The sequence below is a fragment of the Heliangelus exortis genome, chromosome 3 (genome assembly GCF_036169615.1).
Source record: "Heliangelus exortis chromosome 3, bHelExo1.hap1, whole genome shotgun sequence".
In the NCBI taxonomy this organism is placed as follows: domain Eukaryota; kingdom Metazoa; phylum Chordata; class Aves; order Apodiformes; family Trochilidae; genus Heliangelus; species Heliangelus exortis.
In genome coordinates this window covers 115,237,609-115,263,008 of record NC_092424.1, presented here as the reverse complement: position 1 = coordinate 115,263,008, position 25,400 = coordinate 115,237,609, and the positions used below count along the sequence as shown (strand labels likewise).

The 25,400-nt window shown below is 52.6% G+C and overlaps 2 protein-coding genes across 3 annotated transcripts in view; one reads left to right on the top strand and one right to left on the bottom strand.

Annotated features, from left to right (window-relative positions):
* Window positions 1-4,816, bottom strand: part of NRBP1 (nuclear receptor binding protein 1) — a 36,386-nt gene extending 31,570 nt beyond the window's left edge. The window contains exons 1-2 of the mRNA XM_071742414.1: window positions 4,712-4,816; window positions 4,253-4,472 (exon numbers count right to left, since the gene is read on the bottom strand). Coding sequence (XP_071598515.1) covers window positions 4,253-4,456 — 204 coding nt within the window. The 5' untranslated portion in view covers window positions 4,457-4,472; window positions 4,712-4,816. The remainder of the gene's footprint in view (window positions 1-4,252; window positions 4,473-4,711) is intronic.
* A 690-nt stretch (window positions 4,817-5,506) lies between these two features.
* PPM1G (protein phosphatase, Mg2+/Mn2+ dependent 1G) lies at window positions 5,507-24,359 on the top strand. Of its 2 annotated transcripts, none has more exons than XM_071742409.1 (10): window positions 5,507-5,795; window positions 9,686-9,755; window positions 17,610-17,695; window positions 17,960-18,092; window positions 19,277-19,746; window positions 20,162-20,299; window positions 21,046-21,280; window positions 22,568-22,697; window positions 22,982-23,084; window positions 23,635-24,359. In XM_071742409.1, exons 1-10 carry the CDS (start codon window positions 5,676-5,678, stop codon window positions 23,842-23,844), a joined length of 1,695 nt encoding a protein of 564 aa, XP_071598510.1. In that variant the 5' UTR covers window positions 5,507-5,675; the 3' UTR covers window positions 23,845-24,359. The 2 variants fall into 2 exon arrangements, with proteins under 2 accessions (XP_071598510.1, XP_071598509.1); XM_071742408.1 differs by lacking the exon at window positions 5,507-5,795 and adding an exon at window positions 6,949-6,969.
* The last annotated feature ends 1,041 nt before the right edge of the window (window positions 24,360-25,400 follow it).

Here is a 25,400-nt window from a genome sequence, read left to right as displayed (position 1 = left end):
AAGACTTCCCATAACAATGTTGGGGCCACTGTTCTGGCTGATCCATGTAGCTCTCAGGGACAGCAGGTGCTGAGCCCAAGCTCTTGGTTTCAGGTTTAACACCAGGCAGTGCCAGGAGTCTAAAAATGAACTGCAAGTGCATTGCTGCACTCCACCTCTATTAACAAGCTTCTATTCCTAGGAAGCATAGCAGATACATCTGAAGATACTTGGACAACCCAAGAAAAATAAATTACATGTACGTGCTGACTGGAAGAGGAGAACAGAGTGTCACACAGGGACAGGAGAAGGAGGGTTTTGTCAGGGAGAAAAGCCAAAAGAGAAAAAGGCAAGCACACTCTGGGAGAGTCTGTCAGACTCTTTCTCCCCCTACTGCAACTCCCCTAACCTCACACTGTGGTTCCTCTCTCTATGCTGTAAGACTACCCTGTGAAAAGTTTATCTTCAGCTCCTTGCAGAGGCTAAAGCTTCCCCAGGGGCCTGGTGACAGCTGCTGAGAGGGATGCAGAAGAAGGCATATAGACATGGCCCTTGCAGCACTAAAAGACAAGAGCGACACCTGCAAATGCCCACATTGGTTGAACAGTGCAGGAAAGACCAGAGTGACATTAAGTTTTCTCTTGTTAACCAACAGAAATTAAGTATGCCTCCCCACCACCTCACACCCACCCTTCAGGTACAGCACAGCTCAGTCACATGCACAGCTCATACAACCTTTGACACAGGCACAGACTTCAGGGAAGGTAAGCATTCCCCACAGAGTTAATACTGGTTCTTAGTTTAAAATCTGGCAGCAGCATTTGATTGTAAAAGCCCCCTCTGAAGTTCCACAGCAGTTACACACCCTGTGCTGCAGAAGCTCCCCACCTCCAGGAAAAACTGCAGCCAGTGATCTCAGCACCACCGTTCTGCACATTTCAGGTTTAAGGTGGAACAAAACATAGAACATTTCATCTGGAAGGGACTTACAAGGATCATCTGGTCCACCTGTCTCACCATTTCAGGGCTGGCCAAAAATTAGAGCATGTTAAAGCCAAACACCTTCTGAACACCAACAGGCTTGGGGCACCAACCACCTCTCCAGGAAGCCTGTTCCAGGGTTTAATCACCCACTCAGTAAAGAAATGCTTCTCCATATTCAGTCTGACCCTTCCCAGCCTTTGAGACATCCCCAGGCAACCTGTCCCTGGATCCCATGGTGAAGAGACCATCATACCCTCCTCAGGAAGATGCACAGTGATGAGGTTGCTCCTCAGCCTCTCTCTCTCCAAACCAGACAACCTAAGTCTTCCTCTGCTCCTCACAGGACATCCCTTTCAGACTATCACCAGCTTGGTGGTCCTCCCCTAGATGCATCTAAGGGCCTTCAGATCCTTCCCAAATGGTGGTGCCCAGCACTGCATGCTGTACTGCAGATGAGACCACACCAGCACTGCATGCAGCAGGACAAGCCCCTCTCTTCACAAGCCAGTTATCCCATGTTTGGTGCCCCTGGGATGTGGTTCTGGTGCTTCCCACCAGCATCACCGGGATCCTGCAGGCTGCTCTCCAGACTCTGCTCTCCTAGGACTGGTTCCTAGAGTTACTTTGAGCTGGTGAACCAATATATTTCATGTTATATTAGCTGGTATCATTCAGCCAAAGCTGCTGTGGCTGAAATATAGAAGCACAGAATCGAATGAGTTGGAAAACAGCTTGAAGACCATGAAGGCCAACTGTTCCCCCAGCAGTGCCCAGGCCACCCCTGCCCCATGTCCCTCATCCCCACATCCCCAGGGCTTTCTCTGAAACCCCTCCAGGCATGATGGGGACTCCAGCCCTGCCCTGGGCAGCCTGGGCCAGGCCCTGACAACCCTTTCCAGGGAGACATTGTTCCCCAGATAGGATGTGGCAAAAGTCACCAACATCCAATGGGACCGAGGAACAGCAGGAACAAGGGACAGACCGGCCCCCCGGGACCTCCCTCCCCCCGTCATCCCGGGCCCGACACCGCTGCCCGCCCGGGCGGAGGGCGTGGCCGCTGCTGGGAGGGGCCATGGCCAGCAGCAGCCAATGGGAGGCGGCGTTGGTGATGTAACGCTTCCCGCGCCCTCCCATTGGCTGGAGCAGCTGTCCATCCGCAGCCGCCGGTGCCGGTGCCGGTGCCGGTGCCGGTGCCGGTGCCGGTGCCGGTGCCGGTGCCGGTGCCGGTGCCGGTGCCGGTGCCGGTGCCTGGCCCGGGCCCCGCAGCGCTCGGAGCGGGGGGGGAGGGGGTGGAGCGGGACCTCCCCGGGCGAGAGACGCGATCCTGAGCGACCCCACGGGCGGTTTCGCGGGGGCACCGGCGAGGGCGGCCGGTACCGGGTCACAGGGCAGACTCCGAGGTCACCACAGCTTGAGCTGAAATCCGACAGTGCAGTCACAACTCGAGTGCTCGCAGCCATCAGCTCCACGGGGCACTTCATACGCATCCCCAGCTCCAGCGACAAAGACTCTGTGGCTATTAAAAAATAACTTTTTTCTCAAAAAAATGAGCGGTTATTCCATCTCCAAATGCACATCTGCCCAAAGCCAGGACCGAAGCACTGAGCAGAGTAACTGGTGTCACCGAGCAGTGACACCAACAGCCCTAAGCTGGTAGGGGGGACAGACAGGTCACAACACTGCTGCTTATTGTATTATTCCCAAATAAATTAAATTCTGGAACACCCGCAGTGGCAGAGCTGACTCCAGGGAACAGAGGAGCCCAAAAGCTGAAGGCAGCAAAAAGAGTACGATACCACAGGGTGATGGGGACTGACATGCCAAGCCACAAACTGCAGGCAGAAATCAGAGATAAACCAGAATTCACCTGCAAGGTCAGCATAATCTGTGTTTTCCATACACAGGTGACAGACATGAGCCCACGGGTGGGCTCTGCAGCTGGGACCCCTCAGCACTCATAGGCTGTAGAACTGGAAACCCCAAGTTCAAGCCAGCAATCCCTCTGGTGGCCTCCAGCAGTCACCCCTCTGTCTTTTTTCTTTTTTTAAGGAACTTCGTGTACCTGGGCCTTAATTTGTCAGCAGATGGGGAAGGTGAAACCCAAAGGAAATATTTGAGTCCACCAGTGTGGAAAAGCCAGGGAAGCAACATATTTTTCTGCATCAAAATGATGGGCATTCATTCAATAAAACATACAAGACTACATAAGTTGAACATGCTCCCCAGCACGTGCCAGCTCAATACAGACCACAGGAAAAATCACTGTGGGTTGTTGTCAGGAATATATTACGAGGAACATTAATAAAGCTTCGCTCAGATCCCCCCAGCACACCCAAGCCATACAACTCTTCCAGGAAAGGCACACAACCACTGACCCAGCCCAAGAGCTGGCTCACATGCACACCACCAGGACAGCTCAGAAGCAAAGCAAAAGTAAGGAACTGTGGGGAATCCTTGACATTACTCCGACCTCCACATTTCCATCAGAATAAGTGACTCTTTCACCACCCCCTGAGACTGAACCACCCAGTGTCTGCAAAGATGGATGAAGCAGCCAAACCTTTGTGCCTGGTCCTGACTCGGCAGAGAAAAGCCACATCAGCAGCTGTGCCGCAGCCCTGGCATGAGCACCCGCTGCCCTCCAGCAGCCCCCCCGGCACCACACGAGACACAAACCAGTCTGGGGAGACAGCCCCCGACAAGACAAACACAGCACGGAGTGGGAGAAACAACGAGATTACGGAGGTCCAAAACAACGAGATTTAGCTTCACCGAGGAGCGTTCTGACACACATACTGAGAGGCTTGCACAAACAGGACAAGTCGTGAAACACGGCTGTGCGCCCCGGCTGTGCTTCATCCCGACAAAGACGGAGGCACAGCTCTGAAACTGATGTGCCTGCCCCTGCCGCAGGGACCGCTCCCTCCGCACTCCTTGGCAAACACTCAGCACCCTCCAGCCATTGCTTTTCGCTACTCTGGACACGGGAAGGAGTGATGGAAACACTCCCGGCTCAGCACAACACCAGCAGCCGGCCCTACCACCATGCGCACCGGGAGCCGGCAGCGGGCAGGGCGGGGAGCAGGGCGTGCTCCAGCCTCCCCGCTCCCCCACCCCCAGGGACACCGGCCCGGCAGCTGGCGAAGGGACAGCCATCTCCCGATCACCCCGGTAGCACGGCAGGACATCAAGACGGGGTCCGGGGCTGAGCCGAGGACAGGTAGCAGCAGCAGAGGCAGCGGGGCGCGACAGGAGCCGGCCCGGCCCCCCTACCCGGCGCAGCACTCACCTCCTCCCGCCGCTTCTGCCAGCGGCCGCACGGCGACTCCTCCAGGATCTCGGACTCGTCCTCGCTCTCCTCCTCCTCCTCCTCCGGGGGCGCCGCGGAAGTCACCGGCGCAGACACCGAGGTCATTCCCGGGCCGGACGACGTGGACTCCGACTTCGAGTCGGAGCCGCCGCTCGGCACCTGCTTGGACTCGCCTTCCGACATGCTACCGTCGCACAACCTGCGGGCCAGAGGCGCGGGGCGTGAGGCGAGGCCAGGCGAGGCGAGGCGAGGCGAGACCAGGCGGCTCCGAGACCAGGCCAGGCCAGGCCCGCTGGGCCGGACCGGGCCGCGCCCGCTGAGTCTGTCACCCGGGGCCGCGCCCCAGTCCTGCTGGCGGCACTCAGCCGAGCTGGTTCCGGCCCGCTGCAGCGGAGGGCAACGCAGGGGCCGTGGGCAGAGAAGGTTCGGCGCACTCACCGGGCGGTCCCGGTACCTCCCAGTCCGGCCGCACTACCTCTCCACGGGCCGCCGCCAACCGCCGCGCTGCGTAACGCGCCCGTCCGGGGTGTGGCCTTCACAGCAGCCAATCAGAGCCCGCGAGCGTGCCGTCAGCCCCCGCCGATTGGCCGGTGGGCGGGGCACCGGGGGAAGGGGCGCTCTAGGGGGCGCCCGCACGCTCAATGCGGGAGGGGCGGGGCGGGCTCGGCCTCTCAGGAGAGAGCCAATCAGAGACCGGGAGAGGGGCCGACGGCCTTCGCTGATTGGTCAGTGGGCGGAGCTAAGTCTGTATAAGGGAATGCGGGTGCCCCGGGCTCCTACCGCCTGGGGATCGGTGGCCGGTCACCCGTGAGCAGGGTTTACAGCCCCACCCTGCCCACGCCATAGGCAGGCAGGGGGCCGCCGGCCCCGAGGTCGCTGTCCCCCGTCCCCGCTATACGATGAGTCTGATCGAAGTGTGGCTACCTGGTGCGGCTACCGCCTCCGTCTCCGTTGGTCGTCAGGGCGAACTGGCCCCCAGAGTACGGCTGGGCCGGTGCGGGAGAACCTGCGGCGCCGGGAGCAGGGAGCCGCGGCGAGCAGCCCCGGGCTGGGCCCAGGCAGCGTTGACCGACGGTGGCGGGGAGCAGCGGCTGAGCAGAGTGCCCTCCAGGCCGCTAAGCCGCGCTAGCGCCCCTCGGCTCTATGGTAGGCTCTTCTGGCCCCTAGAGCCGCGTCCGCGCGGGCTGAGCGCTGCCCCGCCCCCCCCCCCGCGCCTCTCTATCCCGCGCTTCCGGCCGCGCGACTTCCGCCCGGCCCGGTGGGAGGTTCCGCCGCCCTCGCCTCGCACCGCTCGGCCCCTCCCGCCACCGCCCCGTGCGCTCCGGTCCCGCCGCCGCCTCCCCCTCCGCCCAGGGCCGCCGCGCCGGGGGACGGGCCCGCCGGGGGAGGCCGCCCCGCCGCCATGGGCGCCTACTTGTCGCAGCCCAACACGGTGAAGAGTTCCGGGGACGGGGCCGGGCTCGGGCCGCGCCCGCTCCACTTCGGCTTCAGCGCTATGCAGGGCTGGCGCGTCTCCATGGAGGTGAGCGGGGCCCCGGAGGGGGGGGGAAGCGGGCTGCGGCCGAGGCCCCGGAGCCCGGCGGGGAGGCTGCCTCCGCCCCCGGCCCGCCCTCGGGGTCCCCCACCGGGGATCAGGGGGTCCCTCCTTCACTCCCGCGGGAGCCGGTGGAGCGGCGTGAGTCCGCCCCGCCCAGTGTTGCGGGGCCCTGCTGGGCTGCCCGTGGATGGCTGCTTGTGCCGCTGCCCACGGGGACCTGCTGGCCCCGTTCGGGGAACTCCGCGCCGTTCGTCATGCGGGGCTCTCCCGACGTACAGTCCGAGACATCCCGGCGGTGAAGGAGGGAATGGGGTTAAAAACTAGCAGAAAGGGCAGCGTAGTGCTGGGGGAGAAGCACGGGGGGAGAGTGAAGGGAAAACCCCCGGAAAAATCCCTGCCCTGCTCGCCGGGCAGAAGCGCGGAGTTCATCTCTCTCTCCCTGTTATTTTTTTGCTGGGCAGGTTCCTGGGAGGAATTCTTGTGTCTCTGTGTCCTGTAGCCAGCCCTGCCTCGTGGTGGGGCAGATGGAAGCACGGGGCAGGATAAACACCGGGGTGCTGGGGCCAGGTGTGTGCCCAGCTCCTCAGGGCACTGTGGGGCTGCCTCTCTGCCGTGCCAGTAGCTGCTCCTGCTGAGAGTTTAACAGCCTCTGCACCATTAATGAGCTGCTTCGTTTTCCCATTCAGCATAAATTGGGGTTACTATTGCTCCTGCAGCCCCCAGGGTACATCACTGGACAGGGTAAAGCACCCACCCTGTTTGTAGCCCTGTGGCTTGTGGGAGAAGGTGTCCTGCTCAGACTGTCGTGGTTTCCTCACAGCAGTCACCCTGGTGACGAGGCAGTGACCAGGTGCTTCCTCCTTTTTGCACTATGAAGCCCTGGGCTCTCCTTCCCAGGGCAAGGAGAAGAACTGTTGCTCCTCAGAGTATCTGTGTGTGCTTAGCCCACGTGGCTGATGATGTCTCAGTTCTATCCTGGTGACCTCTGGAGGGGTAAAATGGACAAGGACTTTAGGGGAGCACCCAGGTGATGTGCAGCCTAACCCCCCCTGTGTGGGGATTAGCTCGGGGTGTAGGAGACTGTGTCCCCAGAGGCTGGAAATGTTCCCAGAAGAAGTGAGAGCAGAGAGCTGCCCCTGGTTGTGATGCCCTCATGCAGGTGGGCGTGCTGGTTGGTAATTTCACTTATTTGAAGTTGTTCTTGCTGCTGATGACCTTTACAGAGCTTGGACGGGGCCCAGAGCTTGCAGCTGTGTTTTCTGCACTAACAACATCTCTGATCTCCCCACTAGCTGGGGCCATGCTGAGGACATGGTTGAGCACCAGGGACAGCAGGCAGTGCTTGTGCTACAAACTGAACCTGCTGCAAACTCCTTCAGTCTGTGGTGGGTGGGAAGCACCTCCTTATTCACACACAGCTGAGTGTGACAGTTCTGCTGTGGTGTTCAGTGCTGTCTGTTGTTCTTCTCTCTGCCTTGCCTTGTGTTTTTTTCTTCACATTTAATTGTACTTTCACTCTTCTCTAATGCTTGGAGGAAGCTCTGAGCAAATGTTCACACTGTAGTTCCATTAGTGAGGGCACTCAGGCTGTGCAGCAGGGGCAGGACATTTTTGGGTAGCAGAGGTTTGTTCAGAGGGGTCGCCTGTCGCCTTTCAGGAGCCCCCAGGTGAGGCAGGTGTACAGGGCTCTGAAGAAATGCTGTAACAAAAGAAATACTCTAACAAAACCACCAATTCTTAGCCCGGAGAGGTTGTGTTATGTAGGAGGAAATGTTTGGGGCAGGTGAGGGACCCACAAGGTGAGGATACATCGAGCTCCATCCTGCTCTTCTGACCATACCTCCATGGTGAGACACCAATAACTCCCATGTTCAGCTCTGTTTCACTCCTTGGACCAGCAAAAAAAAAAAAAAGTCATTGCTTCAAAGAAATGCAAAAGTTTGTTTTAGAACGTGGAGAGCTGTCAAATTAACTCTCAGCTTTCACTTGTTTGCTGATTTCAACTGAATTTTATGTTTTAGACTTTTTACTTTTTCAGTAGTGGTGTAGTAACTGCTGAGGGGAGATCTGGAATCCCACCCTGGAGGGGGTGTTGGGGTAGCAGGAAGCTGCCTCCAGGCTCTGGGAGGTCATGCTGGCTCTGAAGAGCTGGAGGTGGTGGTCACTTGGAGGGCAGTGTCTGCAGACCACCCTGGATGGGGTCATTATGGGGCAGTAGACACTCTGCAAATGGAGGAGAGGAGGGAGGGTTCCTGCTGCCAGCCTAGGGTTTCCTCCCCAGCAGCACTGGGGCTATTTGCTCTAATTAAACTGCTGTTTAATCACCTGGGACTGACCCCAGTTACTTTGTTGTGGTTTTACCTTCTCACTTTTCAGGGCATTTGCAGCATCAAACTGCTGGTTCTTTGTTTTTTCTTATTTTCCTTCACTCTCTCCAGTGACCTCTGCTGAGGTTTCCTGCCTTAGAACTCAGAGTCACTTGTGTTCATTTTGAACTAAGATGGTAATTTGCCCCTTCAGATACCGTTTCAATCACAGTGTTAGAGCTGTCCTTGCACTAGAGTGCTGCATAAACCCAGAACCTCTCTGTTTAACCTCTCTTTCTCTGTTTTCCCTCACACTTAACAGAAGTCAAGGAGGAGTGGAGTTCTCACGAGACTGTGGGACTCTGGAGGGTGACGAGCTCTTACCAAGGAGTCCTACAACAAAAAATTATAAGAGCTCAACAGTTGCTTGTGCAGCAAGTGTGTAAATGTACAAAGTTTGTAGGAATTTGTGGTTATGGTTGGCAGTGGGGACACATCCAAGCCTCTCAGCCAGAACAGTGTTTTGGGGCAGTTTTAACTTCAGGGTGATGAACCTGAACCACAGCAAAGGGACCAGATCGTGTTGTTTAAAATCTCATGTGACTGTGAACAAAAAAGCAGGTGGAATGTGGTCAGGTGTTCAGTTGGTAGGTTAGAGTTTGAACTGGAAGGAATGTTTGAGGTGTGTTGGGCAAGGGGAGGTTTCACGTGAAGATTCAGCCCATCCCTCAGGTCCAGGCTTTCCATCTGAAGAGCCAAATACCATTTGCTTACCCACAGGGTGTAAAATCTGAGTGATCCTGGCTTCAAAGTCAGCTGCTCCTGAGGGACCTTGTGGAGGCAAAGGCTGATCAGAGTGTGTAGCTTATGTGTTGTTGATATTTGTGGCTTGGGAGCATGCACAGGGCAGGTTGGACACAGTCTGCATGTCGGTTCAGCCCAAGACACCCCTGGGAGGTGCCTTCTCTGTGGTTTGTCCCAGAGATTCTCAGGGACAGGTTGCCAGAACCAAGGCGTGTGTCTGACCTTGGGGAGCAATACCTGGGTTTGTTCTTGGCTTCACTGTTCAGATGACCCTCAGGAGAAGCCAGGCTCTGCTGTGCTTGTCAGACCAGTGCTGCCTTCCCAGAGCATCCCACGTGGAGCAGGAAAGGAGCCTTTGTCCCAAGAGGTTTTCCAGCCCAGTTGATTGGTCTCACTGGATTCGGTGATACACATGGGCTGCTTTGCATCTCTGACCGTGTGTATCATTGCAAGCAAAGCCCACACTGGTTGGTGCAGCCCATGAGGTCTGGAGCCTCCATCTTTGACTTCTTCCTCAGAGCAGCTTTTTGGTTTGCTTGGCTCTTGTTTGGGGAACATCAGGACTCCACAGATGCCCCTGAGCCTGCTGCCTTTGTGTGTGGGAAGCTGCGAGAATGTGGCAGGCGGGTTTCTAACTGCTCTTGCTCTCCCTCCAGGTTTGAGGATCCCTGTGTTAGTGCTTGTAGCCTCCCTGCCCCTTTCTCCCTGTTGCCTGTGGGGTCTGGTGCAGCCCATGTCATCTCAAGCTTTTGCTCTCTCTTTCAGGATGCCCATAACTGCATACCCGAGCTGGACAGTGAAACAGCCATGTTCTCCGTCTACGATGGACACGGAGGTAACTGCACCCACACTCCTCTCCAGAGTCCTTCATGTGGCTCTTCCAGGCTGCTCAGTGACCACTGGGGCAAGCCTCTGCCCTCAGAAATCCTGCTCCTTCCTGGGAAGCATTAGCTTTGAGAGATGGTGTTGCCTGAAGTTCTGAATATTTCTTGGCCTTTCTAGAAGGAGGGTTGATGCAAAACTGAGATGAGTTTTGCATTTAATCTTCTAAAACTTTTAAGAGTGTCTGTTTTCTTAGTGGATGAGCTGGTCAGGGTAGTCACAGAGGAGTGGCAGTGAGAGGAACTACATGAGATTCGATGAAAAGTGTGACTCTAGTCAGTGTGTTCTGGTGGTTGCCCAAGAGTGAAAAAACAGAGCAGGCAGACCCATTCCCTGACATTCCTTCCCAACTCCCATTTCCCACCTGAGGACTCCCAGAGTTCAAGGTTGCAGCCATTTGATCTTACAGACAGGTTCAAGTCACCTTGATGAACTCCTCATTAATTTGTCTCATTACATTTTAAAGCAGGTTTATATGTTGTCTGGTGATTATTTGCGTAGAATGTTTTGTACAAAAGTTTATGCTTTGAAAAAAGACACTGGTCTAAATCTGGTGCCTGATCATTTCACTGCAATATCCCAAATGTTTAAGTGAAACTGGTGAATAATCACTCCATTAGCACTTTTCACTTTCATGATTTTGGACTTTGCTGTTTCTTGCAGTCAGAAGAGCCCTAGACTTGTCTCTGGTCACACAGCTCAGTCTGCACCAGCAGCACCCAGTGTTTGTGCTAACCAGCTGACACCGAAATTGCACCATTCCAGTGTTTTGTAGCCTAGGTGAAGTGTGCAGGCCATGGGACTCATTGAGGTACTGCTGGTGTGACATAACCACAGATTCCAAACCTTAGATTATCCCACAGCTCTGTTTGTATTTGTCTGGGATTTTTTTGTTGGGTTGTTTTGGGTTTCTTTGGATATAGTCAAGCTCTGCACCATGCTTTTGGTTAGGCTGACCAGAACTGCCAACAGCTTTCAGGTCACAGATGCACCGTGAATTTATTGTGACATGGTTTCTGCTTTGTTCTCAGTTCATTTCCCTAGCATCTCCTCACAACACATTAGCTGTTTTGATAAAAATAAACTGTAAGCTGATATTTTCAGAGCTCTGTCCCTCGTTTCTTCCAGCTCTTTCCTGAGTGGCAGTGGATGGCTTTGAGTCCATCCAATGGGTGCATGACAGCTGGTTGTCTGTCTTCTTTTCATGTTTATCTTTGTCAGTGAGGAATTTCATCTGCCAGCATTCAAGAGCAAGACCCTGCTGTCAGATTTCACAAATTAGTTTAGTTTTGATCATGCCCAACAGCCCATAGCTTCTTGCTGACCTCTTTTCCAGATTATTTATGTAGATGAACACCATAAGCCTCCAAGGAACTCTCCCAGTGGTCATCAACCATGTTGAAAACTGTTTCCTCCTGTCACACCTTCTTTTCCAATGACAGCTTAGTGTGAGAATCATTTAATCATTTGATTATTTATTTGGCAGCGGTTTTTAACATCTATATGGAGTGGATCCACTAAACCACCCATTTCCTCCTGCCCATGGACTGCTTGACAGAACATTGTCCAGTTTGTGACACTTTCTGCTATATATTCAACCCCTGCCCACCCTACCACTTGTGTTCCATGTACTTGCTAATTGTATTTATTCCATGTTCTACTGGTTTCTGTGTTCATGTGCCAGGTATGCCAGTCTGCAACCTGTGGACCCAGTTTCCGCCACTCACTGAGGCTTTTTAATTTTTTTTCCTTTTTTTTTTTTTTTTTTTTTTTTTTTTTTTTGGTATGCTAAGTATACCTTTCATTTCTCTGGTATTTTCTCACTTTTCTTTAGAACTTTTCTTTACTTCTCCCTTATGCTCTTTCTTCACTTCTGCCAACCTGTAAGTAAATAGAGTTAGATTTATTTTTTTTTTTTTTTTAAGTAGTCCTTACTGAAAAGGTCAGGCTGAGTAGGGATTTGACTAGTTGGTCTTCAAAAGGTAGTCTCAGTTTGAAGCATTTAGACTGAATGTTTTGAAATTATTTCCCTCCTGTTCTTCATCTCAGCATGGGCAGAGACCTGGGTGGAGCAGCTGCTGATGTCATGAAGGTTATCTTTGAGAACATCAGAATGATGGGTTGGTTCTGATAGGCAGAGAAGGAAAAAAAAGATACGGGGATTTGGCAACTACTCAATGTTATATCTTGCAGAAATTCAGAAACCATTTGTAAGCATCTAGGAGATATGAAGATAAGTGTTAAAACCTGTTAGGAATGAATAACACCAAACTGATCTGTTCTTCTGTAGATCAGTGTGCTTGTTTCTCAGCCCACAGGAAGGTCTGTAGCATGCATTGGGTTTTGGAAAGACTTTGGGCACTTGTGATATTCCCGTTAGTTTCAGGCATGAAGTAATGTATGGTTTGGTTTTCTTTAAATATTATCTGGAAGATTCAGTATAGGTGTTAGGGAAAGGCATTGATCAGAATGGCAAAGCACTGCCATGGTTTTCTAACATGCGGGTTAGATTTCCAGTGGTTTGATGTTAACAGCTCTTCCTAAGCAAATGTTATCAGGAAGGACATGGATATACTCGAACCTGACACTGAAGATCAACTTTTGCCCATCCTTACTTTTATTTTATTGCTAAATTACTTCTTCAGTTTGAAACAATTCTTCAGGTCTGTCATATGTAGAAGAAGGTTTTAGGGTGGGAACCTCTCTAAGCTGTCTTAGGTGCCAGTGCAAAGAATTAATTTAGTTTTTCTTTTACACCTTTCTCATCTATCAGCCTTAACTCTTCAGTAAGCTTCCTTCTCCAGGTGGGTTGGGAAAAGTTTTTTAATTGTGTGTTTATCCTTTTGGCTGTTTCTTTTCATTCCTTTTTAATAATTGTCTTTGTTCACAAGTCGCTCCCACTTTTCAGAGGTCAATGTTATCATAATGTGATTTTCCTTTTGTTTCTGCTAGAGTGTTTAATTTGAACACCAAGCCCTGTTGTGGGTTGTTTGGTTTTTTGTTTTGTTTTTTTTTTTTTTAGTGTGTGCATGCAGAGCCATCTCCCTTGCTCTCTTCTGGGTTGTATTGGCTTCTGATCTGCCTTAGCATGATGCTTCCCTGTCATTGTCTCAGGGTGGGAGCTAACACTGGTTTTAAAATATTTCTCTTCTGTTTTTGCCACAGTATTCCAGACCACAGGAATCCTGTGATATTTTTTGCTAGCTGATTTGTTATTTAACTCTTATGCTTTGTTATACTCCAATGCTGTGTATGTGTCCAAATACAGCTTAGCTCTTGGAGTTGAATCTGCTTTCAGCTGTGTAGAAATGAGGCTGGATGGGTTTGAGCATGGATGTGGACTGAAAGATTTGATCTAGGAACCTGTATCTCTGGAGGCCTTTTTCTTGCCAAGGTTCCTGCCCTGAGGCTGCTGCCCACTCTTGTCCTCACATGTCATATCCAAACCTGTGCTCATGGAGACAGAAGAGTGACCCTGCAGTGAGGCTCCAGATGGGTCTCGGGTGCTCTGGAGCCAGAGTTGCCTGCAATGCCCAGATAAATTGACTTTGTTCCATTTTTCATCCGAATGTGACTCCTGCTTCTAGAACAGAATCAGATGTAGGTTTTGGCACCAAGCTGTGCAGGAAAATGCTCTGAGACCTGAACTGATTCTGCACTACAGGCTAGGAGTGTGATGGGGCTGAATCCTCTGACCCAGGTGGGACTGGCAGGGAAGGACCTTGGTGAAGGGCACCAAGCAGGACTAAGGTGTCTAAATCAGCTTTTGTAATTAGCTGCTCTTCAGTCCTGCTGCTGATGCCTCCACCCTGGGTCCAGGATTTTGGAAGTAGGGTGCTAGGTGTTGAGTGAAGACCTTGCTCGAATGTGGTGAGTGGGTGTAACCAAACCCAGAGGTGTGCTCCACAGTGAACTGGAAGGAGTCATAATTGTCTAGTTGTCCACTGGGTCATGATGCTGGTGGCACCAGGCCAGACTGCAGAAGATCCCCAGGCCACCTCAGAGCTTGCTCAGTGTGCCAAGCAGGACACAGAGCCCCCCAGAGCTTCTCTATTGCACTCCAGCCAAGGCTTTGCCAGTGAGAAAGACCTTTGCAGTGGAGAAAGGCTTTGCAGTGGAGGATTCCAAAGGAGAATCTTGCTTTTCTAGATGTTTTGTGAGGGAGGGAGGCGGGGTCCACCATGACCACCACCACAGAGAGTGGCCTGAGGCTGAGCTGCAGCTGAGGGAGAGAGAAGTTGAGGAGACTCACAAACAGGTCCTGTGTGCAGTTGGCAGCAGAGATGCCTTTTGCAACATCTGTGCTGGAGCTGCTTGGGAAGCAGCAAAAGATTGTCTCCTGCAGCACCTACAGATCTTCTGGCAGGAACTTGTTTTTGGGTAGCCACAGCTGGGCACATGAGACACTAATTTCAGCATCAGAGAAGAGGCTTCTTTAACTGACAAAGCTTTTTGTGCTGGGGGTAGCTTCTGCAGGGACAGAGCAAGACCTTCACAGAATCACAGAACCATCTGGGTTGGAAAGGACCTCTGAGATCATAGAGTCCAACCCTTAATCCACTACCATTGTGGTTACTGCCATACCCAGTCTCTCTTTAAAAACCTCCAGGGATGAAGAATCCACCACCTCCCTGGGCAGCCCATTCCAATGCCTGATCACCCTCTCTGTAAAGAACTTTTTCCTAATATCTAACCTAAACCTCCCCTGACAGAGCTTAAGTCCCTCCTCCCTTGCCCAGCTTTGCACGGTGCTGCCAGGTTCATGGAGAGCATCTTCCCTCAGGCTGTGCTCCAGCCCTGTCCCCTGCCCACTCACAGGGACATCTGAGGGCCAAGGCTGCCACACTGCTGGGTCCTTTCTCCCATCAGGCTCCTTCTTGCTGTGAAGAAAATCACTTGTCCCTGGCTGCGACAGAGAGGTGGCAATGTTGGGTCATCTTTTCCATCTGGTGGGTGATCAGATGTCCATGCTGGTATTATTAGATGTGTCAGCTGCTTCCAGTAGCCCCGATTGCACAGAGCTGCTGGCCAGGCAGGAACAGGGCCTGTTGGTCACTCTCTTCTCTCCTCAGGTCCCAGCAGGTAGCTGTGACCACCACTCTCCTGCCAGAACAGTTGCTTGGTGCCAGCAATGCAGGCTCTCACCCTCTAAAAGGTTAAAAAAGACTTTTAAGATCATTGAGTCCAGCCCCATCACTGCCAAGGCCACCACTACACCATGTCCCTCAGCACCACATCTACATGGCTTTGAAATCCCTCCAGGGCTGGGGACTCAGTGGATTATGCATCTCAGTGCCCCCAAGAGTGTCACCATGAGATGAGAAAGAAGAGATGTCTGTGCCCTTACCTGTTCCAGCTCAGGCAGTTTGGAAGACAAAACAGGAGACTGCAGCTGCCCCCTGTGGTTGTGTCAGCATCCCACTGGGCCTGTTTATTCTCCTGCCATTCCTGCAGGTTTCCTCCTGTTTCTCCTGCCCCATGTCCCCACAGCAAACTGCCCCAGCTGCCTTTAGTCCAGGCAGCTCTGCTCAGTCCCTCTGGTTGGAGCAAGGCAGCAGCAGCTGCGGGTGCTCTCTGCTGGTCGGTGGGCTTCTGGGGGGTGCTGTCAGTAAGGGCACACATGGTGTTCTCCTGGCGTGGTGCTCATGGACCGTTCACCTCTGCTGTGCTGCATTATGGTGCAGTCCTTTCCTTTGTTGTCTGTACCTCCCTGAGCAGCTCCTGCTTGCTGCCCTCAGATCGTCAAGCCATCTGCAGGACCTGTCACTGTCATTATTCACTCCCTCACTCTGGTATTTTCTTGTAGGCATTTTGTTTTACTTTGGCTCTTTGATAAAAATGCTACAGTGTTATCTGGGGCCAGTCCTTCAAGAGTTGTGTAAAAACACACCTGCCTGTGCCATTCTTTGTTCATTTTCATGTCCTGACTGGTAGCTGGCAGTTCTTTATCCAGAATGTGCTGTCAGGGATACCTCATGGCAGCCCAGCTTGCTCCAAGCCCCATCCGACCTGGGCTGAGACACTGCCAGGGATGGGGCAGCCACAGCTTCCTTGGGCAACCTGGGTAGCCAGGGGCTCAGCACCCTCACAGGAAATAATTTCTTCCTCACGTCCAACCTAAATCTCCCCTCTTCAAATTTTAAACCATTTCCCCTTGTCCCCTCACTATACACCCGTGTAATGACCCCTACCCCAGCTTTCTTGTTGGTCCCTTTAGGTACTAGAAAGGGTTCGGGTTCTTACTCAAATGCATAAGTCTCTTCTATATCTCTCTTAGGTCACTTATCTTTCTGTGATTTCTCCCCACTCTGTTTCTGAGGGCACAGTCAGAGAAGTGCCCCCTCCCTTTCTCCAGAGCCTGCACTGAACTTTCTGTGGTGCTCTCTTAGCAGCAATCATTCTTCAAGGATCCTGTGCTCTGTCGTGGCCACTTGTTCCTTCTCTGCTGGCACGTTTGGAGAGTCCCTTGTCTGCTTGTTTCTTTCTGTCTCTTGCATCACACCAACTTCTCACCTCACTCTGCCTCTCCCTTTGCTCAGCTGCTGTCTCACCCCTCCTGTGCTTTGCCTCCAGCTCCCCCACAGAGCTTTGCTCTCCTCCTGGCTGCCTCACTGCCCTCAGTCCCAGCTGCATGGCTGAGAGAAAGGGAAGGGAGCTGGGATGTACTGGCAGGGGTTGCAGCCTGCCCTGCTCCCCTCTCTGCCCCCCTCTGTTTCACTCATTTAGTTTGCTTCTCAGCTTCTCACTCTAATTCTTCTTTCTCACCATTCCTGTGCCCTTGTCATTCTCTGGTTCTCATGAAAACCTGAAGTGCCAGATTGGTGCCTTGCAAGTCACACTCTTTTTTATGGTCCCTCTTGCTGAGATGAACTTCAGAAATTCATAGAATCACAGAATGGTTTGGGTTGGAAGGGATCTTAAAGATCATCCAGTTTCAACCCCCCTGCATGGTCAGGGACACCTTCCATCAGCCCAGGGTGCTCCAAGCGCCATCCAGCCTGGCCTGAGACACTGCCAGGAATGGGGCAGCCACAGCTTCCTTGGGCAACCAGGGGCTCGGCACCCTTACAGGAAAGAATCTTTCTCCTAATATCCAACATAAATCTCCTCTGATTCACAACCTGTCAATGGTTAATCATCTTCCTCTCAGTAGCACCTTCATGATCACAAAAATTGTCTCCTCTGCTCTGTTACATACTTGATGGTATCAGTGACTAAGCTGCTAAGGAGTTTCCAGCTTTGAAGGCTTTCAGCTGCTCCAAGAGCAGGTGCCTGGTTGATGCTGTTGGCTGTCAACCTGAGTTGCCCTCTGTGTTCTCACAGCCGCGTGCTCTCGTGCACTGTCACGCTCCTTCCTGCACCAGGGACACCACTCCACCTACCAGGACCCCCTCTTCCTCAAAGGCTTGTCTCAGTGCTGCAGCATCGTAGTTTCATTGGTCTAGAACACACACTGGAATGCATAACCCTCTTATGCTGCTCATCAGGTGTTGGTAATGCTTTGACAAAGAGCTCATATTGAGCAAAACCTTCCCTTGTCCTCTGCTTCTTGTTTAAACATGCACTGACTTGTGAAAAATAGAACATCCTGGGTAGGATGGGCCCAACCAGTTGGAAGTGGTAGAGGTTTGCCAATGGGCTATCCCAGACCTGCTGTCCTGAGCCAGACCTCAGCGCTCACCATCCCGTGGCTGGGTCAGCTCCAGTTTGCATCCCAGGATTTGCCTCAGGGATTCAGTTGCTCCTCAAGAGTGAGTTGTGCTTCTGGACGGACTGACCTCTTTACATGATTTTTGCTCTCTTTCAGGGGAAGAAGTTGCCCTATACTGTGCCAAGTATCTCCCTGACATCATCAAAGACCAGAAGGCCTACAAGGAAGGCAAATTGCAAAAGGTAAGGATCCATCTCCTTAGCAAGCAAGCAAACAAAATGCAAAGGAAACCCATGTTGAAGTGCCCAGTACTCATGAGCAGGGCTCTGGGTGTCCTTGCTGGAGCAGGCAGTTGGGTCAGGTGTACCCCAAAGGTACACCCCTGCCAGCCCCAGCCACTCAGTCATCTTGTGTGGTGGGTGCTTGGGGAGAGACTTGGCTGCACACAGCAATGTGCCAGCATCCTGTGACACTGTGCACACTCAGGTGTTTGTGTTCCTATGCAGGCCCTGGAAGATGCTTTCTTAGCCATAGATGCCAAGCTGACCACGGAGGAGGTGATTAAAGAGCTCTCTCAGATGGCTGGACGACCCCAGGATGATGAAGATGAGAAGGAGAAAGTTGCTGATGAAGATGATGGTAGGTCAGCTGCTGCTGAACAGACAGGACTGCAGCTGCCAGCTAAGGGCTAAGCAGCTGGGACACATCTTTAGCAGATGGTTTTCTGTCCAGAATTCTCAGCTAAACTTCAGCTGGAGCTGAGCTGCCCCCCCTCACCACCATTTACTGCTTTGGGCTGGTGGTAGGGGAATTCTGATGGTTTGTGCCAAGAGTAACAAACCAGCCCATCACCCTTCCCACACAGCTCCTCCATGGGGCTCTAGGGTGTGTCAGAAGCCCGGGCTGAGGTGTGAAGTGACACATTATGATTTCCAGAACTGAGCTCTCCCAGGCCAGTGGCAGACACAGCTGCAGATGAGACTGAAGCAGACTCTGGTCTCTTCAACAGTTCTTTTTTTTCTCACAAAGAAGCAAGTGTGCTTATCCACCAGCAAGTAGTTGTCAGACCATGAAGCCAGTTAGTAGGTGAATCCTGGGGTAGGTTCTGGTGCTGCTTTTAGCTGAATTACCTTGTAACTGGCCTTGAAGCAGATAAGCAATATCGTCAGCTTGAGCACTGTGTCTTGGTCTGAAAGCGGTGAATTTGTTTGCCCTCATTCCCCAACTGACAGGGACAAAGTGGGTTTGTGTTGGCTTGGTTGGGTTTTTCTTCTTTTTGTCCTGTGCTTTCAAGAGTATTTAGGATGCAAGCATTTAATTTCTTTGTGAGATAACCAAGGGGGATGTCACTAGGGAAAGGGTGATCATTGGCTCAAAGCTTAGGGAAAGTCATCCTGTGTAGTGTCCCACCTGGGAGATACCTAAAGCTGTTTTTTGTCCTCTGTAAATGTCTGGACTACAGCTAGGTGAGATCCTGGAGGGGCAACTACCATAACAAAAACTTATTGTTCCCACTATTAATGAACAAACCTGCATGTGAATGTGGTCTGTCTGCTCCCTCGCAGCTTCAGATGAGCCTGCAGCACTCCATGTGAGGCTTTTTACCTCCACCCATGCAGCTGATTTAACCTCTGTGATGCTTACAAGCCAGACAGGGGGCATCGGTGGCTGGAGACAGGCTGGGGTGGAAAACCTTCCACTCCCCTTGCAGTACCTGGCTGTGTGAACCCAACCTGAGCTGCACAGCTGCTGCCCTGCTTTCTTTATCCTTTCTTGCATCCTGCTTTCTGACCCTCTTTGTCCTCATCCCTTTCCATTTTTAGTGGATAATGAGGAAGCTGCTCTTTTGCACGAAGAAGCCACAATGACCATAGAGGAGCTTCTCACACGTTATGGACAAAACTGCGCCAAGAACCTCAAAAACAAGTCTTTAGCTCCAGCTGGGGAGAACGCTGCAGAGGGGACAGGCAAGCAGCATGATGGGGAGTCAAATATGAATGGAGAGGCTGACCCGGGGGAGCTTTCCGACTACAAGGAGAGGAAGAATGGGAAGCCAGATGAAGAAATCACGGGTATTTCCTCCACCTCAGACAAAGCCAGCGCTGGAGGCAACAGCCCTGCTCTGCAGAAGCCTGACCTAGGCAAAGGTGACGAGGCCGTCACCTCTTCTACTGGGGAGGCCGGGCCCTCCTGCTCCTCCACGGGAAAGCCTCAGCGCACAACCAAATCCAAATTTTTTGAGGACAGTGAGGATGAGTCAGATGAGGTTGAGGAAGAGGAGGAAGACAGTGAGGTAGGAAACAGCACTGGGGCAGAGTGGCCTTCTGGCTGGTCAGAATGCATTGCTTGCTGTGATACTGGAGCTGCGAGCCTCTGGCTCATCCTGGGTGTGTCCTAGGAGCAGGTTTTCCAGGCTGTTACTTTGAGACCATCTCACGGGAGTGTCGGGGGTTGTTTAGATAACCCTGGAGGAAACATACCCTCATCTGTGCGGTGGCCTTGGTCCTGCTGCATGCATCATCCCTCCATCCACTGCTGGGGTTGAAACTGGCTGCTCTGATTGTAGACACCAGGTGTGGGGAAAACATATCAGGTCATCTCACTCTTCTGGGGCAAACTTGTCATCTGTCCCCAGGATGGAGGGACCAGCTGTCTGGGGAGGGCACTGCACTACTGTGTGATGCCTGATGGTGTCTCATTTCTTGTAGGAATGCAGTGAAGATGAAGATGGTTACAGTAGTGAGGAGGCAGAGAATGAAGATGATGAAGATGACACTGAAGAAGCAGAGGAAGATGAGGATGAAGAGGAGGAAATGTTGTTACCAGGCATGGAGGGGAAAGAGGAGGTGCACACCCTGTTCTTGTGTTCTGCAGCATAGTCCGGAGCCCAGGGACCTTGGCAGGGGGGCTCAGGAGAGAGTTAGTTCAGGCAGGGATAAAACACCCCCTGTATTCTCCTGGGGCTGAACAGACTGCTGACAGCCTGGAAGGGGCTGAGGGATGGGGCAGGGATCTGGGCAGCAGGTTGAGGTGGGGAGTGGCTGAGCCCACTCCTGGGTTGTCCCCGCTGTGGGGTGGGAGTGGAGGGAAAGAATGGGACAGGATCAGGACTGCTCTGCTGGCACTACTGCTCCTGGCACAGCTTGGCTCTTTGCCAGGCCAAGGCAGTGCTGTCAGATGGGCCAGGGACCCTGACAGGGTATGCAGCTGTCAAAGTGCCAACCATCTTTCTTGGGAGAGATGTCCTGGCTCCCAGAAAGGCTTCTGCCTGAGGTTGGGGTTGGGGTCAGGACAGCAGAGTTGAGGGTATAGCAGGACATGTCAGACCCTGGAGAACCCTGACCCCTGATGGTGCAAGGCTGGAAGGGAGCCTTCGTTCATCACCTCCTGGTGTACACATTCCTGCTGTGCTTCACACTCCCCTCGGGCTTTTCTCCATCACTCTGTGTGTGCTGGTGGGGATGAGGCACAGCACTTTGGTTCTGGGGACGCTGCTGGGCCTTGGTGCTGATTCCCTGGCACAGGGCAAGAGAACAGAGTCTCAGCAGAGCCACGTTTCTTGAGGCTCAGCAAAACCATGTGTTTCTTGCAGCCTGGTTCTGACAGCGGGACAACCGCCGTGGTGGCCCTGATCCGGGGCAAGCAGCTGATTGTGGCCAACGCTGGAGACTCCCGCTGCGTGGTGTCTGAGGGGGGCAAAGCTGTTGACATGTCCTATGACCACAAACCCGAGGATGAGGTGGAGCTGGCCAGAATAAAGAACGCTGGTGGCAAGGTCACCATGGATGGGAGAGTGAATGGTGGCCTCAACCTTTCCAGGGCCATCGGTGAGCAGGACGGGGTGAATGCTGGTGTGCTTGGGGTGTCTGTGCCTCCAGCAGTTGCCAGCTGCTAAGTTTAAGGAAAAGGTTTTGACTGGATGATGAGTAAAACTTATTCAGTGTTTGATGTGGTGAGGTTTCAGTCTAGTTAGAGAAAATGGCCACAGAACTGTCAGACACCAGTGGAAAGCAACACGTAGCACCTACCAGGCTCCATCCAGCACAGGACAGGGTGTGTGAAGCCTCCAAGGCTGTTGTGCCAACAGATTGGTTGTCAGAAACCAGCTCACATAAATGGTCTCAAAAAAAAACAACTTACTTTTGAAGAGGATGTTTTCCTGTTACAAAGAAGTTGAAAGATCTTGGTATGTTGCTTCCTGGGAAACTAACTTCATACCAGTCTCAGCTCATTTGTCCTGAGGCAGCCATGCCTTTTAATTGCACAGACTCCATTCCCCTTGCTGCAGTGGTCTCTTCTTTCCCATGGGAGCAGTGTTGTAGTAATTAATGAGTATATCTGTTGGCAGCTAAACAAGGTCTTAGCCCAGTCCATGGCTGCAGTCTGAGCAGATGAGATGCTGGGAGGCATTAAGGGTATTGAGTAACACTGAGAATATCCTGGAAAATACATAGAGAATGGAAGGAGGTAGCAGCTATGGGGGTGAGAGGAGGAAAAGAACCACACCACTGAAATGCTTGTCCTGGGGTAAAGACACAAAAACACATTTAGGGTGGAAACTAGGAGCCTCTTTATCTAGGGAGACACTGGCATTTCCACCTCCTGTTGTACAGTGGCCCTAGAAGTCCCTCTAGGATGTAATTCCATGTAAGAGCTGAGGATCAGTTTTCTCAAGTGAGCTTTGGCTGCTGAGGGTTTGGGGATATCTGCACACAGCACGATGATGTTAACATTGCACTAAGGTATCACAAGGGGCTTTACACTGACAGAGGGGAGGTTCAGGTTGGACACTTTAGGTTGGAAGAAATTCTTTGGGGTGAGGGTGCTGAGCCCCTGGTTGCCCTGAAAAGCTGTGTCTGCCCCATCCCTGGCAGTGTCTCAGCCCAGGTTGGATGGGGCTTGGAGCCCCCTGGGCTGGGGGAGGGGTCCCTGACCATGGCAGAGTGGCTGGAATTAGATGATCTTTACAGTCACTTCCAACCCAAACCAGACTGGGATTCTGTGATCACATCAAAGCCAAACTAGAACTGCAAATCCTGCCCCTAGACATGGGATGGCCCATCTCACCAGCACTGCCCAACCACAACAAAAACTGATCCTCCTCTCTACTGCAGGGGATCACTTCTACAAGCGGAACAAGAACCTGCCTCCAGAAGAACAGATGATCTCTGCCTTGCCTGACATCAAAGTGCTGACAATAAACGATGACCACGACTTCATGGTCATTGCCTGTGATGGCATCTGGTGAGTGGTGAGGGAGCAGTTGTGCCTCTTGGGCTTTGCTCTTCTGGTCTTTCTCTGACCAGACCTGGGTTTCAGAAGGACTCTGGGTGTCAATCCACCCTTTGTCCCCGTGGCTTCAGCAAGTGGAGGTGGGCCCCTGGGCAGCTGTTCTCAGCTGGAGAGACATGGGACTCTGCCAGGCTCTGAGCCTTCCATTCTCATGGCACACAGCAAGGCTCTGCTGGGACACTACTGCATGGCTGCTCCCTCCACTTGCCCTTCTGACCCAGCCCATCTTTCTGTAGGAATGTGATGAGCAGCCAGGAAGTGGTGGATTTCATCCAGTCCAAGATCACCCAAAAGGATGAGAATGGAGTCCTGAGGCCGCTCTCCTCCATTGTAGAAGAGGTAAGTCCAGAGCCTCGCCACCCCTCCTGCAGGCAGCGTTCCCCCTGCCCTTCTCCCCTCCAGACGGGTGGGGTCAGTGCTGGGGGTACCTTGCAGCTTATGGGCTGTGACACAGGAACAGGAGTAGAGACCCCTCAGGAATGGGACCCCGAGTTCCTTTGGCACCCTGAGTGATGTTTCTGAGCTCTGGTTTGCTGTCAAGTTGGAGGAGTTCCTGTCCACTGCCAGACAGCCAGGGCTGCTGAGGCTGATCCTGATCCTGTCCCTGGGCTGGTCCCAAACAGCACCTCAGCCCAGCCCAGCCAGTGCCACTCTGGCCAAGCAGCTCCCAAGCCTGTGATAGTGAGACTCATGAAATCCCAGGCTTTGGAAAGGACTTTGCAGATCATCTTGTTCCACCCCCCTGACACTTCTCACCAGCCCAGGGCGCTCCAAGCCCCATCCAGCCTTGTCTTCAACACTGCCAGTTGCCAGACTGGGCCTGGTGTGAGGTTCTGACAGGGCTATGCCTCTGCTCCCTGCTCACCCCTCCTGCCCTCTTCCTCCTCAGCTGCTGGATCAGTGTTTGGCTCCGGACACCTCAGGGGATGGCACTGGATGTGACAACATGACCTGCATCATCATCAGCTTCAAACCCCGTAACACACACCCGCCCGCCGAGAGTGGGAAGCGGAAACTGGAGGAGGAGGTGGTGGCACCAGTGGCGCCACTGGAGGAGAATGGTGGTGACACCAGCACCAAGAAGGCCAAACTGGAGTAGCAGGGCCTGGCACAGGGACTTTGCTGTGCGCTCACCAGACTCTTGTTTCTTAAACATGCTGAACTCAAGGCTTCACAGAAGTCTTGTCCTTTTTTTAGCCTTAGCAGAGGCCTTGTCATGTCTGTGTCCTGGTTGGGGGGTGGGGGGCGGGTCTGGTTAGCAAGGGCATGGGGCACCCTTCATCATCTGTAACCATTCCAAAGAGGGAGCGGAGGGCAGAGCTGCACAGAGCTGCACGGAGCCGCAGGCAGCCCCTCGGAGAGCCCCGCCGTTAACAGGAGGATGTCCCCCATTGTCTCCATGTGGTTGTTGCCATTTCTGTGCCTGTGAATTTCTGTTCGGAGGAAAAGAACTTTTTTCACTGTTGAGGTTTTTTTTAATCTGCACCCCAATTATTTAAGGCCCTTTCTGGTTTTATTTGTGAAACAATCTGGCTGTGGTGGTGCTGCCACAACCTCATTCTGTTGTACACTTTCAATCAATACTTTTTTCAGACTAAAACCCCAGAAAACATAGTCATACTTTTGGTCCTCGGTTCTTTCCTGGAGGTGTCAGGGGTGAGGAAGTTGGTATGGGAGGAGAACATCTGTCCCTGGTGCCGCAGGGCACCAGTGCTGGGCCTCTCCCTAACCCTAGGATGGCTGAGCTGGGGACAGGGGAGGGGCTGTGGATCATCCACAGGAGCTGTGGAGCTGCTGCTCAGGCTGTGCTCAGTAACTTTCTGGATGAGCTGATGCATTTCCCTGAATTCCCAGAACCATTCTGATTAGAAAAGACCTTTAAGAAAAATGGCATCTTCCATTTGCTGCCAGATGTGTTTGTGTCATGGCCCCTCTGGCTGAGGGGCAGCTCAGTGCCTGATGCTTCTGCCCTGCTACAAATGCACCAGCCAAGCTGCCCTCAGATTTTAAACAGACAATTTTTGCAGGAGTGAGCAGAATTATTTCTTCCAGTCCTAAACTAGTTTATTTCTGAAGTCCTCTAGTTTTCACACGTCTGTTTTGGTACAGAGACATCAGCAATGCTGTAGAGCCTTGTGCTCAAGAATAAATCCCAGTCTCTAGCTGCCATGCCCTGGGGGGCTGAGCCCAGAGGGGAGGTTAAAACAAATTGTTGTGTGCTTGCCCTCTCATTCCTGCTTTGAGGCACCCATCTCTAGAGGGTTTGGTTTTAAACTTCCTTTCTAGTCATTAAAAGGAAATTAAAAGGTCATTAAAAGTTTCTGCTACAGGAGTTAGCACCAGCCTCTGTGGAGTGCCCCAAAATCACTCTGGCTGGGGGTGATCTCACCCTAGTGATTTAAATTGAGATTTTGTAAATAGGGACACAGGTAAATGGTCTGTTTTATCATGATAGTTTTTAATCAGAAAGCTTTTTGGTGATGGTGTCCTCTGCCACACCAAAGGCCCTTATGTCCACTGCTGCTTTCATGAACCAGTAAATGCCACCACAATTGCCCCCCTTCCCCAGTCATGTTCCTGGGGGCATGGGCCCTTTCTGCTGCACTCGGGGTGGGTCAGTGCCAGCACAGGGACAGATGTGTGTGCTGTGGTGGG